At 46.6% G+C, this 19,590-nt stretch overlaps 1 protein-coding gene across 2 annotated transcripts in view; it reads left to right on the forward strand.

Moving 5' to 3' along the window:
* The window catches only part of LOC144728130 (dermatan-sulfate epimerase-like), a 22,493-nt gene continuing 2,903 nt past the window's right edge, over positions 1–19,590 (forward strand). Inside the window, exons 1-9 of one of the 2 annotated variants that reach the window (XM_078607438.1) lie at positions 1–85; positions 8,254–8,728; positions 9,152–9,405; positions 10,686–10,925; positions 12,223–12,430; positions 12,583–13,363; positions 14,448–14,853; positions 15,516–15,638; positions 17,672–17,746. In XM_078607438.1, the coding sequence (XP_078463564.1) occupies positions 8,283–8,728; positions 9,152–9,405; positions 10,686–10,925; positions 12,223–12,430; positions 12,583–13,363; positions 14,448–14,853; positions 15,516–15,638; positions 17,672–17,746 (2,533 nt within the window). In that variant the 5' untranslated portion in view covers positions 1–85; positions 8,254–8,282. Of the gene's footprint in view, positions 86–330; positions 342–8,253; positions 8,729–9,151; positions 9,406–10,685; positions 10,926–12,222; positions 12,431–12,582; positions 13,364–14,447; positions 14,854–15,515; positions 15,639–17,671; positions 17,747–19,590 lie in introns of those variants that run through there. The other variant, XM_078607439.1, reaches the window with a different exon arrangement.

Below are 19,590 nucleotides of genomic sequence, written 5' to 3' on the forward strand. Positions count from 1 at the left end.
AGGAAGCAGCAGCAGGAGGAGGGGCTCGAGGTGAACTCACCAATTCCTTCACAGGCGACACAACGCTCCGCCAGAGACATACCGGGTGAGTTTTTGAGATCGCCAGAGACACACCGAGTGAGTTTTTGAGATCGCCGGAGACACACCGAGTGAGTTTTTGAGATCGCCGGAGACACACCGGGTGAGTTTTTGAGATCGCCAGAGACACACCGGGTGAGTTTTTGAGATCGCCGGAGACACACCAAGTGAGTTTTTGAGATCGCCATAGACACACCGGGTGAGTTTTTGAGATCGCCAGAGACACACCGAGTGAGTTTTTGAGATCGCCAGAGACACACCGGGTGAGTTTTTGAGATCGCCGGAGACACACCGAGTGAGTTTTGAGATCGGTGAGTTGGTGGTGATACGTCATCTGCCTCGCCTGCTATGCAGCAGCAGCAAGGAGGTCGATCCCGACCCTGACGATACCGCTTGTGTATTTGGAGTTCCGCGTGTTTACTCCTCCAGTGGTCTCGTGGATTTTCCTCCGGGTCCTTCGGGTTTTCTCCTCCACATTTGGAATCAGCATCACGCGCTTAGGGCATTTGGCAGCTGCTGTAAATCCCCACGTGACGATCAGCCACTTGGTCGAGCTATCATTTGTGACCAGTTCGCTTCTGAAAAAAACAAGATATAATCGCTCAGGGGGCCTTACCTGTTCTTCTTGGTTTTTTCGGTAAAGTCACGTAGAAGGGAAGTAATAAAATAATAAAAATAATAAAAAAATAAAACATAATAAAATATTTTATTATGTTTTATTTTTATTATTTTATTACTTCCCTTCTACGTGACTTTACCGAAAAAAACAAGAAGATGAATCCCTGCAGTCACGAAAGCTTTACATCGAAAGGGGCCTTACCTGGATAAACAAAACGTAGTTTAGTTTAGAATTTGAGAGACACGTGGAGTGAGATTTTAAAATACCGTAATCAGACAATCACTCGCCTCCTTCCCATATTTTGAAACAAAACGAACGTGTTTTTAAAAACACATTCCATCAGCCACACGACCTTTTGGAAGTCCACTATAATTTTTTGTTAATCAGCGACATTGGTTTATCAGCAGGGAAAGGAGACAAATCTGTGAATGAGGGCGCATTGTGATTGTGGAATCTCCTTCCTCGGTCTATTCGTGATTCTGAGTCTGTTTCACTTTTTAAATCACTGTCCTAAAACTCACCGAATCGTACATCAGGCCTTCCCCATAACGTAAGATTAAAAGAAAACCTATTTTATTTGTCTCATTGGATTTATCTGTAAATATTATTCGCTTTTATCATAATTCTTCATTTTATTGGCATGTCGAGTGTGGTTTTTGATATTTTTCCTATCAGTTCAGTTAATTTATTAGGATTTACCCTGTGAGCCATTCGGCTCTTGATTTGGGTTCAACCGCAACAAACAACACAATTACAAGATACACCTACAATTATTGTACACAAATCTAGACATCACGTACATAAACAATAAAATCCGTCCATGCTGCGTACAAAAAGTGCAAAAAAATCCATTTCGATGTTTGATTCCAATAACAATCATAATACAATACCGATCAAAATTTTAAGTATAAATCTATACTAAATAAAAAAATGGAGCCAAACCAAGCCCCTCTAAAACTTACTAAAACAATGCTATATAAACAACGTAACAGTTTTTCCAACAAATTTGATTAAAAGTTTACAATAGCGACACACACAACACACATCACACACATCACTAAACCTACGTCGCTTAGATGGTACCCATACTTGGTTTAACACGTAGGCTTTCGCGACCAATATCGATAATGAAGGGGGATTTTTTGGGTAGATCGTGTGAATATAAATGTCGTTAAACTCGCCACCACCCGACACAATTAGTAAGGGTTGTCACGTCAAAAAGATGTGCCAATTAGTCACTACTTTAGCCAATTAGTTACGACTGGACATGTGAAAATGAGCTTCATAGCTCATAGGATTCGTCCAGTATAAATACATGTTTGGATTTCGTGTTGGAGAATAAACTTGGAGCCTACGACATTTCGTCGGCGATTATTACAACCAGCTTGATCAGGCGATTAGCCAGGATTGTGAAGTCGTCTTCCCGTTTCGCACTTTAAAACCTTTATTATGGGTATGTATACTTGGGAGTGTAGTTTCATGTTTACGTACAGCGCTTTGAGATACTTCAATGTGAAAGGCGCTTTATAAAATATAATGTTTAACACGTAGGTTTTCGCGACCAATATTATTCATAATATAGTTTTTTTTGGGTCAGATCGCGTTATTTATAAATGTGTCGTAACCCTTCACCACCCGACACGGCCAAACAGTAAAAAATGTGTCACGTTTTTCAAAGGACAAAATCATTCACTTCTTTAGTCCACCGGTGTGTTGAAAAGAGAATACATTTTTAAATGCTGTTGATTCTCTCTTCATATTCTTGGTTCTTTCGGTAAAGTCACGTAGAAGGGATATAATAAAATAATAAAAATATAAAACAATAAAAATTCTCAAGCAATCATCATCAGGTCTCATCATCAGATGATTGCTTGTGTTGCAATCGAAACGTCGTGAGAATTTTTTTTGTTTAATATTTGTATTATTTTATTATTTCCCTTCTACGTGACTTTTACCGAAAGAACCAAGAATATGAATCCCTGCAGTCACGAAAGCTTTAAATCAAAATATAATGTTGTTATTATGATTGTGCTGTGTTCCAGAGTTTTGTGTCGCGTTAGGAGCCAAAGATGGGGAGGGGGCTTTGACTGAATGTTTACGTTGGGTGGAGAGTGACGTCACATCGGTCAGATGTGAGGTCGGGGAGAGATTGACTCGGATGAGACTAACGTAGGGCAAGATTTGAAACCGTTTATATATTTAGAATATTTATACTGGCGAAATCCGATGAGCTAAAAAGATATTTCTCACAGATGTCCAGTAGGGGCACGGGGTCAGAACGTCATAGCCACAAACAGTACAAACCCACGATAGGTGTGCAAAGTATAGGAAAGGCAAATCACTTAAAATAGATGCAAATAAAACTAAGCACTTTGTTTTTTATGTTACCAGCTCAAGCCCACTGAGCTATAGAGCTTGTTTTCCAGAATCGACCTGGCCACGAATGGTAGCTCAACGAAGTGGCTTATCATCACGTGGGATTCGAGCAATTAGGACCTCCCCTCCCCCTTCCCCCTCATTCCCGAGAGGGTTAAGGAAGTAGACACCATGGATGTAGAGTTTATTGAAACACATGGCATCGGCAGGCGGTTCAAAATACAAAACATTGGTCATATTCATCGTACATCGCGTTGTGTCTATACTTGTGTCACTTCCCATAGGTGCCCTCTGTGTGTGCCTGAATCGGCTGTTCAATAAAATTGCTTTTGGGAAAAAATGTAAAGTATATATATAGGGTTTTATCGTCACTTGCTGAACACAGATCCAAAGAGAGGGAAGGAATGGTATGCCAAACGGCCAGCAAAAAACAGCACAGATTGAAATTACGTACGATTGATGTTGGTTGAGATTGGTGTGGTTGTGAGTGGTGTGGTTGTGAGTGTGATATCGGGAAATTGATGATTGTTAGAGATGCATATTGGGTCCGTTTAATATCGGCCGAGAGAAATTGTGTAAAATTGAGATCGGGTGAGTGTGAGATCATTGAGTGTGATATCGGTGAGTGTGAGCTCGGGTGAGTGTGAGGTAGGGTGTGAGATCGGGTGAGTCTGAGTTCAGGTGAGCGTGAGATCGACTGAGTGTGAGGCTGGGTGAGTGTGAGATCGGGTGCGAGATCGGTGAGTGTGAGATCGGTGAGCGTAAGATCGGGTGTGTGTGCCACTTTGTGGCGTACTCCAGTTGGCATTCGTAGGAACCACGCCTTGAGTCATTTGTGCAATGATTCCTTACGCAATTGAACAATTATATCGAACTTTATCATTTTAAATGTCAAACCCAGCAGCTTGATTGGCGGGACAATTTGCTGCGCACTAATTATCCCAAACATCAATCGCGGGCTCACTTGCCGTGCTGGTTTGGGCGGCTTGTATCGTTTCTCAAGGACCAGCGGTCCGGGGGCGTGAAGTGAGTCACCCTGACTTGAGTGAATATATTTGTATATTTACGCGTATATTTATGTATCTTAACAGCTCAGGAATGTGGGTGTGGACCATTTACAGCAAATATTTGTCAAGAGCTATTATTGACGTTTGGTAATAATTCTAGATACGGGCGCGGGTCTTTTTGCCTTCGGCCACGTGCGTGTGACGGAACGCGCAATGCGTGTGACGCATCGTGCACGTAACGCATCGTGCACTGCGTGAGAGTCAGGAGGAGGGGTGGCGCAGCGGTTAGCGCCGCCTGTCCACCCAGCGGTAAGTGACGTGTGGCTGCGGTAAAGTATGTTGAACTTCTTTCACACGGTACGTAGCCAACCGTGATAAACATTTTTTATTTTACCAGGTAAGGCCCTGGCTATCACAAATTACAGCTGGGCGAAGTGGCCTACCATCGTGTGGAAATGTATAGCAGTCAAATACTCTCAACGCATGATATTGATTCGAAATATGGTGGGATAAAATGGGAGGACCCTGAAAACAATCGACGCGACCACGGGGAGAGAGACACGCAAACTCTAAATATACAGCTGGGCGTCAGGGTCGGGATCGAATCCACAACCTCCTGCATACCAGGCGAGGTAGTTAACATCTCCCCACCGCGGCGCACGACTTCCGTGCGGCTATGAACAATAACCCCGGGACGATTCGGAGGGAAAAGGCGTTGCGATCTCGTTACGCAACGGCTTCCACATGAACGCCACAGCGCTGACACAATTTCGACATCAGTGCCTCCTTAGGGCCCTGAGTGTCGTGCCGCTCCCGACATTGCAAACCTTTGATTTACCACACCACTTCTTCCAACCTTATTACGCATCCAATTACTCAGCCACCCCACCCACTTGCGCAATCAAAGACAAAGATCCCCCCCCCGCCCCCCGTTTAGCCATTAACAGACTGCCGGGTGGACAAGGGTCGTGAGCGAACAGAAGCTACGACGGATGGCTGCTGGCACGGCACACGAGTTGGGTTGGGGGCCGTCCATAAATGACGTCACGCACCTGGGGGGGGGGGGGTGGGAGTCAGACATTTGTGACGATGTGTGACGAGGGGGGTGGGTTGAGAAATGCGACGTCACATCAAAATGCGCAACTTTAAATAAATATAGACAACACGTACTACTTAATTAAATATACTTTTTAATAAATGTTTTCTCCTACAACATCAGAGTGCAGTGCCACATTAAATACGCACTACAATGAGAATAGTTTAAAGCGATTTGAAGCATGTTTTATTTTAAAAATTGAAATATGGTTGGGGGCGGGCAGAGCTTTGTGACGTAATATTTGAGGGGGGGGTCTGACTTTTTGTGACGCCGTGTGATGAGGGTGGGTGGTCAAAAATCGTCCAAAATCGCGTGACGTCATTTATGGACGGCCCCTTGGGTGGTCAGCACCACGCCCAACCCCGTTTGCTGCTGTTTATACACACCGCCACCTTGTGCTCATTTAAGTCTGAGTCGACCTAGGAGAGGCCCAGGATCGGTTCAGGTATTCGCTGCCATCGCCGTTAGTAATTTCGCTGCGGCCGCAAAATGTCGGCATCTAACTCCCGGACCAGATCTCCAGACCTGCCGGACACGCGGTCGCATAACCACAACAGTCGCGATTTAATCACAACCATAGCCACAACACATGTAACCGCAATCACGACCACATGCTAACCGCAACCATATCCACATTATAAGCACAACCAATACCAAATTATAACCACAACCATAACCACAGTCTAAAAACCTGGCCACAACCATGAGCACATCATAACAATATTAAACCACATAACCACAACCATAACCACATTCGAACAATGCAACCACAACTATAACCACATTAAAACCATAACCACATCCTAACAATATATCCACAACCATAACCCCATTTTAACCGGAAACACAACCAAATGCACGTGCTATGCAACCTGGCGGCATGACGCGTTTCCTGCACCAAATCTGGACGGTACCAACTGAGGTTGTTTGGGGGGGGGCGTGAGCATTGCCTAACACATTCCTGCGGAGGGAGCTGGTAGGAACGTTGGGTTGCTCGGTCAATGGCCAGGGTAAACGGCGGCGTGGTGTATTCCGCAAATATGGCCGACAGTGAGGGCGGGCACAAACCGGCGTGAGTAGGTTAAACGTTGAGTGTTTTTTATAAGGGCACCACGGGGTGACCAGCCCCTCCCCACCCAGCCCCACCCCTCTCACCACCCACCCATCCCCACCCTCCCCACCCAGCCCCTCTCCACCCTCCCCTCCCCACCCAGCCCCTCCCCACCCTCCCCTCTCCACCCAGCCCCACCTCTCCCATTTTTGGATGCAGGACGGACGGACACAATAATACTGGTAGGAGGCTCCTACCAGTATTAAACATTGTTTGCCTGTTTCAGCACATGTTCATTTAAAGCAGGAAACCAATGTTACTTATACGTGTTGTGAATATTTGCAGACCTTTGACGCAATGTCCAGGGAATCTCCTCCGTGTGAGGTTTGCTATTTTTAAATCGTTTATATTAAGTTCGCTTGCTTGCGCGCTTACGACCGTGCAAATCTTTCGGTCGTTTTTAACCCACTTCCCGTGATCCAATCGAGCTGACATTTTGCACACAGACTCGTTGTGCGTGACAATTTATTGTCGTGAAAAATGTTTTCCTAAATTTTCCACTTTTTAGGAAATTTTTTTTTTTTCATATTTAATTTAAAATACCAATGTGATAAAAATGAAACTCTTAATCAATAAAAACAGAAATGAATAATAAAATAAAACCGATGCCACGCATATAAAGGATTTATAGTGAAAAACTTTGTTTTTACGGGTTAATTTTTTAGTTTTTTTTTATATGAGAGTGAGGAGGTCGGATACATTTTCTCTCCTATGCAATTCCCTCAATATTTGTTACTAGATTTTTTGCCCTTCCAAGGACGGGTGTATATTGCTGTAAATCTGAAATATTCAATAGAAACATTTTTCAGCTCATGATTATTAATGAGGGGCGGAGTTGACCATGTGCAGTGACGTCACCCGCTAATGGTTATTGTGGAGGGGTGCGACATATGGAGTGACGTCACCCGCTCATGATTATTAATGAGGGGAGGGGTGCGGCATGTGGAGTGTACGACCTTGTGCGTTAGTGTAAATTTCTACGCGGACATGAATATTAATGAGGGGGCGGGCTCTTTTGCAGTGATGTCACGCACGGATGTAGCACTGTGCTGCATATTCATTTTTTACTGTCACTTTCTGTAAAGAAACGACGAATCACGCACATCCCCATCGACTACCACCCTCACCCAATGCCAACCGACCTGTCCTGACTGGAACAACTCATGCCCCGCCCCCGGTCAAGGCCAGACGTCACTTCCTGAGGGTTGTGCGTTTGGGGGATTCTCCCTATAACCACTCACCCCCTCTTACTTCACGTTACCCCAGCCACCCCACACTCGGTATTGTAAGACCATGAGAGATGGTGATGACCTGGGCAGGCCGTCATCCACTTGCAAATCATTTTATATAAAAGAGGAATTTGTGAATGTGTATCTGTTCGAAATGTTTAGCGTACTTCCCGACATGCAACAAGCTTGCAATTTGCCATGTGGGTACTTTCCAGCAGAGGTGGGACAAAGTCATTGTTATGCAAGTCCAAGTCGAGTCGCAAGTCATCAAATTCATGACTCGAGTCTGACTCGAGTCCAAGTCACATGACTCGAGTCCACATCTCATAGGTGGGACAAAGTCATTGTTATGCAAGTCCAAGTCGAGTCGCAAGTCATCAAATTCATGACTCGAGTCTGACTCGAGTCCAAGTCACATGACTCGAGTCCACACCTCTGCTTTCCAGACTGTACACTATGCACGTCATTCCTTCCCTTCCCGAGTTGCCTAAATCGACCTTATGTTGGTTAAGGTTGAATTTCCTTGAGTGAAAAACATCCGATTTAGTTAAATTGATTTGTTTCGGCTTTTTTCTTTCTTGCAAGCATCACTTTTTTCAGGGTTTTTCAGTGAAATATGAGGGAATATGAAATTAATCCTAGACAAGAATCCAGGTAGTAAAGCTAGTTATATAGATACTGCACATTTTTCATCCACCGGGTGTTGATTGAGAAATATGTTCGGGTTTGGTCTGCAGTGGAAAAGGTGGCAGCTCTATCGCTCCTGATGATGATGCCGCTACCGCTGCCACTGGCGATGCGCATGATGCTGATGATGATGCCGCCACTGCTGCTGCTGCCAAATCTCCCCGTCTTGCTGGCGGCCGAGGACGGCAACCCAGCACAGTTTGGAAAGTTCCAGGATGGAGGCTACGACCGCCACCCCATGTTATTCTTCAGCGCGCGGGACGTGGCCGGGCTGCGTGCCTCGGCGGCCGCGTCGAGCCACGCGCACATCGTGAGCCGCCTGCACGAGGCGGCGCTCACCATGATGGAGCAGAGCAGTAACCACCTCCCGCCCTGGGATCCGCTCGAGTTCGGCGCCATCTGGAACGAGATCTACGGCAACAACCTGGGAGCCATGGCCTTCTACAGCTTCCTCTACCCGAACGACACCGGAGCCAGAGACTTCACCATCGAGTACATGGACAGGATGGCAGCGCAGCCCAATTGGTGAGTTGGTGGTGTGGGTGGTGCTGGTGGTGATGGTTATTATGAGCCCTGGTTTGTTGTTGTTTGTTATTTGGGAGGTGGCACACGGATGGCTCAGAGGTTCTCGAGACACCCACGGTCTTGGTACGAATCTGGGGACGGGTATCAGATGCCAGAAAGAAAGATCTGGGTTATATGGCCAGTGGTCGTGTTGTCTACTTAATTTTTGTATAGTTAACAGTTAATTAACCCCTATCTCTTCTAAAATATTTGACCAGTTTGGGTAGAGTGAGCCAATACTCGTTAGAGGGGGGCTCGCTCGTGGGGAGGCTCCTTCTGCCAGGAGTGTGGCATGCGCAAATAATTACAGGGATGTACATTTACCTTTGCAAGGTAACATTGTAATTGGAAGACATTATGTTTGCGATCTCCTACTATTTTCAGGCTCGTCACGCTGTACCCCAAAGACGAGGTGCCGATCGGACACTCACTCGCTGGGTTTGCCACGGCATACGACCTGATGTATGAACATTTGGACTCCACGCGGAGAAAACAATACTTGGTGGCTCTCGTCAACTCCACAGAGTACATGTACAACATGTCCTTCATACGTGGATGGGGTTTCCAATATCTGCAGAACCACCAGCCGACCAACGCCGTGGCCTTACTCATGGGGGGCCTTGTCATCATGATTGATGGTGAGTCTCTTCTGCTGCTGCAGCTGCTGGTGGCTTTGATAATTATCATCATCATCATCACCATCATCAGGATAATGATGGCCCGGTGACAGAGTGTTCGCCGCTTGTTGCAGAGGTTTGCGGTTCGAGGGTGGCGACCACCCTGGTTAATACTGCGAGTGTCAGAAAACGTGCTGAAATTACTCACTGTCTGCTTTACTCTCATTGTACGGGGAAAAAATTCCCGGAAATCATTGGAAACGAATAGCGGGCCGCTGAATATTGGTCTCAGGGTCCAAGTTTGTCGTATTCGAAAATTTTCCACAAATTACTTCATTGGGCGTAAGGGACGTGATGTCAAAAACATGTCATTATCATAGTTCTCATCAGCCACGGATGAGAGTTTAGGCGAGCAATCACCACCTCTTCCAATCTCATGATGCAACAATCCACCCAGCTCCTGATCGTGAGCCGATTTCATTGCTCTGCCACCAGGGAATTGATCTCCTTTGGCTGCCACTCCATGACGTGCCTTACATCGATAAAGAAAAAGAGGCAGATGTGGATTATAAACAAATGCAGGTTACGGATGTGGGCTGGAGCAGGACAGGATGCTCAGTGGCCTGAAGGCCAGATGGCCGATGGTGAAGACGAACAATGGAGCAGCATCTAAACGAGGGAATGCGTATGAGAGGACGTTGACTGCATTGAAATGGAGCAACGATATTGGCTCGTGTGCTGGTGCCAGATTGATCATTGCATTGTAAGACCATGAGAGATGGTGATGACTTGGGCACGCCATCATCCAGCAGTGGATAGATTAAGGCTGCTGCAGCTGCTGACGCTACTACTGATGATAATCATCATACTGGATAGTTTTGAAGATGATCATCATAAAACATCTCTAATCGCCTTAGACTAGTGCTGGGACATTCGATTGTTTAAGTCATATATTACCATAATGACTATCACGTCCATGATTGGGCGATAGTCATCGATAACTCCAAATTAGTTGTGTGGGGGGAAGTATTACATCTTCTCCCGCATGTGCCTCTGGGCTGCAAGTTAAGGTGAGGACTTGGTGATGTCATCGGAATCAGCAGCCGCGTCACGTTTGGGGGCGTGGCTTGTAGGGGGTTTCCTGGCTTCAGGGAGCCAGAATGTTGGGACGGCCACTATTCTTAAGGTGCCCACATAAAAGAAGCGGTTGATCACAGTTTATAGTCGATTATTCGACCAATCGTCCCAGCTCTTTCTGAATACCTCTAAACGCCTCCCCACCCTTCTGGTATGGAATGCAGGATACCACAGGGAAGCGGCGGTGTGGGTTAAACAGGCCATGTCCATCATGGAGAAGTCGATGTTCATCACCAACGAGGTGACGGATGGGTCACTAAACGAAGGCATCGCTTACGGCTCGTACCTGTCCCGATCGCTCCTCAAGCACATCTTCTTTGCCAAGCGGCACTTCAACATAAGCCATGAGGACAACATCTGGGTCAAGAAGCACTTTGACTTCTTCTACAGGAGCCTCCAGCCAGGTGTGAGAGATGCATTCTGGATCACAGTAGTGGAAGATTTAACGAGGTGTATGGCTCATACTGCAGCATTCATCCAGCCTGGAGATCCATTTAGGACTATGGTAGAATATATATTGAGATCACAGTATATTATCAGTATATTATATTATCAAGGCCAGATATCTGGTGAGAGTATTTATCAATTCTAGAGGTCTATTTGATGCTAGTAGGGCATACACCAACGTTTGAGGGCCACTAGGATTGTACTAGAGAGTCCAGCGACATCGAAGGGCTATTGTCATCAAACCATAGCGTGCCGTCTGGTTTGAAGATCCGCTGGCAGCATACTTAATTGGACTTGCCAAGCTAAGAATTCCTATTGGGAGCATGTTGAAGCAGAATCGATATGTTGTCTTCATCATATCACAAGAATGAGATCAAGAGGCCCATTGTCTTTAGCAGATAGACGAGTCTGAAGGTAAATAAGAAGCGGGTTTGTGTTTCAGAAGTGCTCTTTGTGTTACTGTGTTGATAGAAGAGCTGGACCCTAACTCTTGAGCTCGAAGATAAGTTGTTATTTAAGAACAGAGGGGAGGGGGGCAGTATGAGATGGATGCTATGGATTATGTGGCAAGACAGGGTAAAACAGAATGAATATGTTTTATTTTATCAGGTAAAGCCCACTGACCTATAATAGCTCTTTTTCAGAGGCGACCTGGGCGCACAAATGATAGATCAATGTCCCAAGCGGCTTATCATCACGTGGAAATTTATAACAGCCAAATATTCTAGACACATGTTTCTAAATGTGGTGGGAAATACCGGAGGACCCGGAGAAAAATCCACGTTACCACGGGGAGAGCATGCAAACTACAATATACAACAGGCGTCAGGGTCAGGATCGAATCCACGACCTCCTTGCATATTAGGCGAGGTAGATAACATCTCGCCATTGCGGTTCCCAGAAGCAATGCCGAATCCTAGCATAGAATATGGATAGTCGACATTATAGGGGAACGATGGTTGCACTGTGTGGGACACGTGTGCATGCATGGGGGATGGCTGATTTGCCAAGATAGACGTTGGAGTGGTCGGTCTCCACAATTCCAGAAACCAAAAGGGAAGACTTTAGAGCAGATGGTGGGAGACTGAGGGCAGATCTTGGAGGTCACCGTATGTTTACTTGTTGAGGTAGCCGCGAGATTTGGCAAAAGGGTAGAACGCGTCGGCGAAGTGAGGCATGGCGGCATTACCGACTTTGGCCATGGTCACATCTTGATTTTTAATTTGAAGCTTGAAAACTCTTTTGCTCGCTCAGGGTTCCAAAGGACCGTGGGCATCTCGGACTCGAACTACAACTGGTACTACGGCCCCGAGGCTCACCTGGCCTTCCTGGACACCTATGTCCTGCGCGACGGCAGCGGGAATTGGCTGGCGAGCCAGATCAACACATTCCGCCCCAAGAACGGCACGGGTGCTTCCTTCCGCGCTCACCGTTGGTGCACATTGCACCTGGAGTACATTTGGTGAGTTAACCCAAAACATTTTGTGAATGAGTTAGCACTGAGCGAGAGGTGCAAACAAAAGGGGAAGGTATTTTTTATAACAGTGCCATTGGCTCGGATGACCTCTTAACCCTTGTGTCATGTCACTGAGACGCTCTCTCTCTCTTTTCCAGGTACGACGCCACCCTGCCACCCACGCCACCGCCGGACTACGGCACCCCGGCGTTGCACCACTTTGAGAGCTGGGGAGTTGTCACTTATGGGAGTCCTCAGCCAGCCCAGGTCAACGCCACCTTTGTCGGCTTCAAATCCGGCAAGATTGGTGGCGCAGCCGTCAACGACATCGTCCGCGAAAAGCGCTACCCGGAGTGGGTGAACGGCTGGAGAAACTTCAACCCCGGGCATGAGCACCCCGATCAGAACACCTTCATCTTCACGCCCAATGGCGTGCCGTTCATCGTGGAGGGCCTCTACGGCCCGAAGTTCACGTGGCACAGCAACGTGCCGATGTTTAGAACGAACCCGCTGCCGGCCAGGGAGCTCTGCAAGCCTCCCTGGGTCGGTCAGATGGTGGAGGTGTGCGACTGGAATTGGGTGACGTGTGACAAGTCGCCCGTGTGCAGCTTTAACGGCCGCGTACTGGCCGCCGCGGAGCAGAACGGGACGGTGTTCATTCGTGGAAACTCGGAGGACACTTATGAGGCGGGGCTGGGGTTGAGCAGCCTCGTGCGCGACGTCGTGCTGCTCAACCCGCAGCTGGCTCTGGTCGTCGACCACATCCACCTCGACCAGAAAAGCACAGTCACTGGGGTAGCGTCGTTCTTCCACAACCTCGACTGGAGCTTTGAGCAGGAGAAGAAGGGGATTCTGCACGGAGCGAAGATCCCGAGGCCCGACGGAAACTACTCGCTCTACTGGACGGATGATAAGAATCTAAGCCCACGGGCCCTGCTGGTGAGTGGTCTCTTCATCATCATCATCGTGTTAATCATCAGTTTTTCTTCCAATTCCGTTCCGATGACATATGTGTACATTATCAGAATTAACTCGAAAGTAAAAGTCCATAAGGCAGGGTGTGTAGCAAAGTTTTACGCCAGCCATCGTGAAGTGCGGTCGTAATGCTCACCGCTTGCACGTTACAAGTTATTCAGTGGTTAATGGGACACCAACCCTGCAACTTACAGTGGCCTTGGAATGGGAAAGGGTTAAATCACTCACCAGGTCAGGCAGGTGCCTTGAGAGAACTGGGAATAACAGTGATGAGGCGATCCTCACTGCCGACAAAATTATAAGGCTGGGCATTTGACCACCGAGCCTCCTGGGAAAATTTGAACGTGCTTTGGTGCGGCCTGTTTGCCGCGTGGCCAACCTGTCCTTGCCTGCTCTGCCCAACGCAGTTGGGGCTGGTTGCACACAGATGACCATCAAACATTACGCCTCTTGTAAGACTAGAGTGTGTAGCTCAACCAAGTTAAAAGCAAGATACAGTCGTAGCTCCTGCATACGAGCCGATTTCCCATGTCCTCTTGGTACATAGACTCGCATAGAGGTTCATAGACTTACACAGAGATCCATAGACTCAGATATTGGCCCATAGACGCACATAGAGCCACATAGACTCACATAGATGGGCAGAGAATTGCATAGAGGCCCAGAGACTCGCATGGAGGCCTGTATAATTACATAGAGGTCCAAAGGCTCACAGAGAGGTCCATGTACTGTACTTACCTAGAAGCCCGGAGACTCACATAGAGAACAATAGACTTCGATAGTTCCTAGAGCGGCCACCAATGGTGGAGTAGCGGATGCTGTGTGAGTAAGGAGCATGCCAGGATCCGTGAAGCGGAGGGAGTGGCTGCAACATTGTGGTGGAGTAGGGAACACGAGAGGCAAGACCTTAACTGGATGGTGTGGTTTTGGGTTTGCGTTTGGGTTCGGATTAACCCAAACCAAAACTGGAAAAGCAATCTGATTGACTGCTTAGTTGGGAAGCACCGCTGAACCACACGACCTCCTCCCACTGCCATCTGGCCCGCAGGTGGACGAACCGTACCCACCGGGGTTCCAGATCAAGGGCACCCACTTCGTCCAGATCGAGTTCGACGTCCGCAAGCCGCTCACCCGCCTAGCCTACGTCTTCCTGGGGCCGGCCATGGCCCTCGACGGCCTGGTGATGGTGGCCAAGGAGGAGAGCGTGGACGTGGTGGTGCAGGTGAATGGTCAGACCTACTCGGTGCTGCTCAATTCGCAGCGGCTGGTCGAGAGCGCCAACGCCTCCTACTGCGAGGTGACCCACAGCTCGGGGGATGTGAAGAAGACGTTCCGAGCGACAGGCAGTGCCACTGCGGGGAATGCTTCCTCCCCTGGCTACAAAGGCGACCACGTGCAGAGACTCGCAGAAAGACTTCAACTCCTGGACGTGGTCTTCGACAAGGTCGCTGAAGGTGAGGGTCCCTTGGCGAAGGGAGGGTTGCTCAAAAGGTGTGATGTTGTTGCTCAAGGGGGAGATCCTCCGAACAGAGCTTGATGAAGGTGTGCGGTGGAACACCGTGGATGAGATTGCTCGGCGATGTTGGTAAAAGAAACGTTGGTGAGATGTGTCCTTACCCAACGTTTGATTGTTCAATTACATGCTGGAAAGGCAGTATCAATGTAGTGATCCGGTGCCAAATTTCACTGTGAGCTCTGTAATCCTTTACATTTTAAGATGTTTTCAACCGTTTAATTAGCGTTTACATGTTGGAGGGAACTAGAGAAACCTCACGCATGCGAGGGGGCAGCACTCTATCCCATACAAATGGAACAGATATAAATTAGTCCAGACTGGCTGTACCACCTTCTTCTGGCAAACCAGGGTGTATAGCATCGCGACGCCCATCGGAAGGGAGTTTCGCAATATCTGTGTGATCTACCAACCCTGGGTGTATGATCCACCAACTGTGATTTTCTCGTAATAGTGATGCTGTCGGTGGTGACGGTGGTGGTGGTAGTGATGATGGTGACGGTCGTGATTGATGGTGGTGATGATGATCTTGATGACGATGAGGATGATGATAGTGACGATGACAATGATGTGATGGTGATCTAGGTGTTGGTTTTCTTTCAGATGTGGACGAGTGTGTGAACAGCACGCAGGGCTGTGAGCAGCTGTGCGTGAACACCATTGGGAGCTTCCACTGCGCCTGCAGACCGGGATTTCATCTCGACGCCAACAGCACCGCTTGCCTAGGTGCGAGCGCGTTGCCATCGTTATCGTCGTCATCATCAGCATAATCAGCAAACAGCGGCTAGGATCTATCAACTGCTGGATTAAAGTTTCCTTCACCGCCCCCCCCCCCCCGAACCGGCGCGACTTCTCGTGGTCTCGCAGTGCATCAATTGATCTGGCACCTGCAACAACACTCCTGAAGGGGAAACTTCTTCTTTCGATTGGCCGATGTAGATGCAGAGTGTAGACGGTCCGCCCTGTCCCTCTCCTCCCTTGCGAGGGGGACAGGTCGGCAAAAATAGACAACAATAAAAACAAGAACAATAAAAATAATGAGGTTCAGAGACGATGAGTAGGTACTCTGCGTACCTACTCAGCACGAAATCTGCCCGCCCAAATCTCAATGATCATACCTGAGAACATTTAACATACATAGTATTTAACAAACATTTTTTATATCAAACATATACCCAAAACATACGTAGTGCCTCCTAAATTAATTACAGTCCCTGATGATGCTGCATAAACGAACCAATACCTACTTATATAATTACTAGTAAAGCAATATTTAACATCAAATCATATTAATATGTAAATTAGGGAAATCATATTTTACTGACAATAAACATATAAAGCAATTATTATTTCTCATACAATGTAACCTTATCTCCGAAAACACGTGTCCTAAGTCGGCCATTTTGTGCCTTACCAATTAACACAATAATACCAAATTTTATCTCTTGCAAAAACAACTTCTATTTTCAACACCAAAACGCCCAAATCATCTTCCAACTCCATTATATCCATTGACTCGATCAAAATGAACAAGTTATTAACGCTCATAATCAGAATTAAATAACTCACCACGATGCCGATTTCCCGGGCAAAAACAATACAATAAAAAAATCGGTGAACACCTCGCACCTGCAATAGCGATCAGAAACACCCTCCATGTCCCACCAGCCCAACTTAATGTTCTCTGTCAGTGGGATTGAGCGACAGTGTTAAGATTCTAGACCCAATTATAAGTATTTCAAATCAAATTTAAAATTAAAGTCTTAATTGTGCATATATTTTCATCTTCTTGGTTCTTTCGGTAAAGTCACGTAGAAGGGAAGTAATAAAATAATAAAAATAAAACATAATAAAATAATTCTCATGACGTTTCGGCCACAACGCAAGCAGCCGTCCTCAGGTGGAGAACAGGTCCGTCAAGTAGACAGAGTCTGAATGTCACGCTCCAGGCTTGGAGCGACTATTTATGCTGGGATGGAGGAGCAAAGAGCGTCTTGACAAAATAATTTGCATATCAAGAGGAATTTAACATATTTATGGAAAATGCAGATATGCGATTAGCACTACTTGTGAAATGCGTAGGAGGTTTGGCGAGGGGTGTAAAGTCATTATGCCCATGCATTATGCAAGATTAGCAGCATCAAAGGGAGGGAGTAAGGTCAGAATTAATAAAGGGAAGGAATGTTAATAATAAGGCGCCGCAGCAACTAATATGCTTATTGACTATACCTTGTCAAATTACACTATGTTTTATTCTACCCACTCAACTGTATAGCACACTGCTATATATTCACTATAAAATTACGATACTATTTATTACCTTATACATTGTATTAAACATTACACTTTAATACTATTTATTATTATATAATATGTTATACACTATACCATAAACCGTCGCGTGAAAGGTACTAAGAGGAAACAACGAAATATGTCAATGGGAGAATGGTAGTAGGAAGCTTGCAGTGGAGCAAAGAATCCGTTCCCTGCGGAGTGCATATCAAGAGGAATTTAGCATATTTATGGGAAATGCAGATATGCGATTAGGAGGATTGGCGAGGGGGTTTAAAGTCATTATGCCCATGCATTATGCAGGATTAGCAGTATCAAAGGGATATCTTTATTTCCACCGATAACTCAATCAGCAGTCAATGAACATTACAGACTTCCTGCCAGTCGATTGACATTCATGTAATATCAATTTAACAGTTATATATTATTTGAGCTAATTTAATATTGTTTGTGTATGTGTGTTGCAGTATCACCAACAACACGAGCCACAACGACGGGTGTGACATCGACAGCCGTCACGGCCAAACAAACCACAGCCAAAGGTAAGCGCGATGGTGACTGCCTTACACAACGACAAGAGACACTGAGTGGTGGTGACGTCACCACGATTGCCCGTGCCCGGCTAGGGCACTTGAGGCCATCACGTGAAGTGTGTGGAAGGATCGCTGTTGGCAGCAAGCAGGTCACGGGACAGACCTCGGTGCTCTGGGTTGACTGCTGTGCCAGGCTAGGTGCAGGAGGTCGCGGGGCAGACCCAGGTTTTATGGATTGACTGATGTGCCAGGCTTGGTGCGGGTCACGGAACAGACCCAGGTATTGAGGATTGACTGCTGTGCCAGGCTAGGTGCAGGAGGTCACAGGACAGACCCAGGTATTGAGGATTGACTGCTGTGCCAGGCTAGGTGCAGGAGGTCACGGGACAGACCCAGCTATTGAGGATTGACTGCTGTGCCAGGCTAGGTGCAGGAGGTCACAGGACAGACCCAGGTATTGAGGATTGACTGCTGTGCCAGGCTAGGTGCAGGAGTTCACGGGACAGACCCAGGTATTGAGGATTTACTGCTGTGCCAGGCTAAGTGCAGGAGGTCACGGGACAGACCCAAGTATTGAGAATTGACTGCTGTGCCAAGCTAAGTACAGGAGGTCGCTGGACAGCCCAGCTGTTACGGGTTGACCAAATGAGATAACTGCGCAAACTCACCGCCTGCGCTAAATCCCCACTGTGCCCTGAAGGAGGGCCATTGCACGAAACGTCGCCCATTATAAACACGTCCTGTTCTACACCAACGCGTTCCACTCGCACGGGAAAGGTTGCAGGGTCAGCGATTGAGATGCTCTAACGCGGCCATGCCGCGAGGTGGCAGCATGCGTTTGGCACAAAATCACAACATTGTTTTGAATCTTACCAGGTAGAAATAAAATGATAGAACCATCGCGCTAATGAGTCACATGGGGAATATGCTATCAGATCGATTAAAAGCACAGACTGATCATTATTTGGCCGATGAATAGGCAGAGTTTAGGAAAGATAGAAACACCGGACAGCAAATCGTAATGTTAAGGCTCATAGCAGAGAAAGCAAAGGAAGAATTGGCTGGCATAGATTTCCACAAAGCATTCTATTCGGCTTAGCAAGATGTAACGTGGGCTACATTAGGATCATACGGAGTAGGGAAACGACTGACACAGATTCTGCAGGATGTAGTGAACGGTCAAAAACAGCAGTGAAGTGTGGAACAGGAAATAGGAGATTGGTTCCCAGCAGCAATAGCTATGAATTTAGACTTAAAACTTTCGTGACTGCAGGAATTCATATTCTTGGTTGTTTCGGTAAAGTCACGTAGATAGAAAACAAAAAAATAAAAAATATATAAATAAATAAAAATCGTACAATAAAAACAGTTAAATACAATTAAATTTAACAAAAAATGTTAAATGAAAATAAATTTAAAAATATAAAAGCAAAAATAGGTATGAGACAATGAGATCCACTATCACCAAACAATTTCGACACATACTTTGGAAAGAGTGATGTATGCCGTTCAGGAGAACGGCACGTGAATATCTGTGCAAGGAGCAAGAATAAATTAGCCCAGATTCGCGGACGACGTGAACGTGATGGAAGAAAGCTGCGTCGTCGTCCTGCAGAGGAAAGTGTTCATGCGCTGCATAGGTCAGGTCAGGGATGCAGGGCTGAGAGATTCACGTGGAAAATACGAAGACGATGGTGTTCGGAAGGGAGGACATTTATGAAGCAGTAATGATATAAAGTAGCAAGATTGTGAATTTAAATTCATTTGTATAGTTGGGAAGTCTACTTGCAGGGAACAACGACTGCACGAAAGACGTAAGAGTGAGAATCGCAAAGGCAAAATGAGTAGTGGCA

Source organism: Lampetra planeri, chromosome 27 (genome assembly GCF_965212315.1).
Source record: "Lampetra planeri chromosome 27, kcLamPlan1.2.h2, whole genome shotgun sequence".
Taxonomy (NCBI): Eukaryota; Metazoa; Chordata; class Hyperoartia; order Petromyzontiformes; family Petromyzontidae; genus Lampetra; species Lampetra planeri.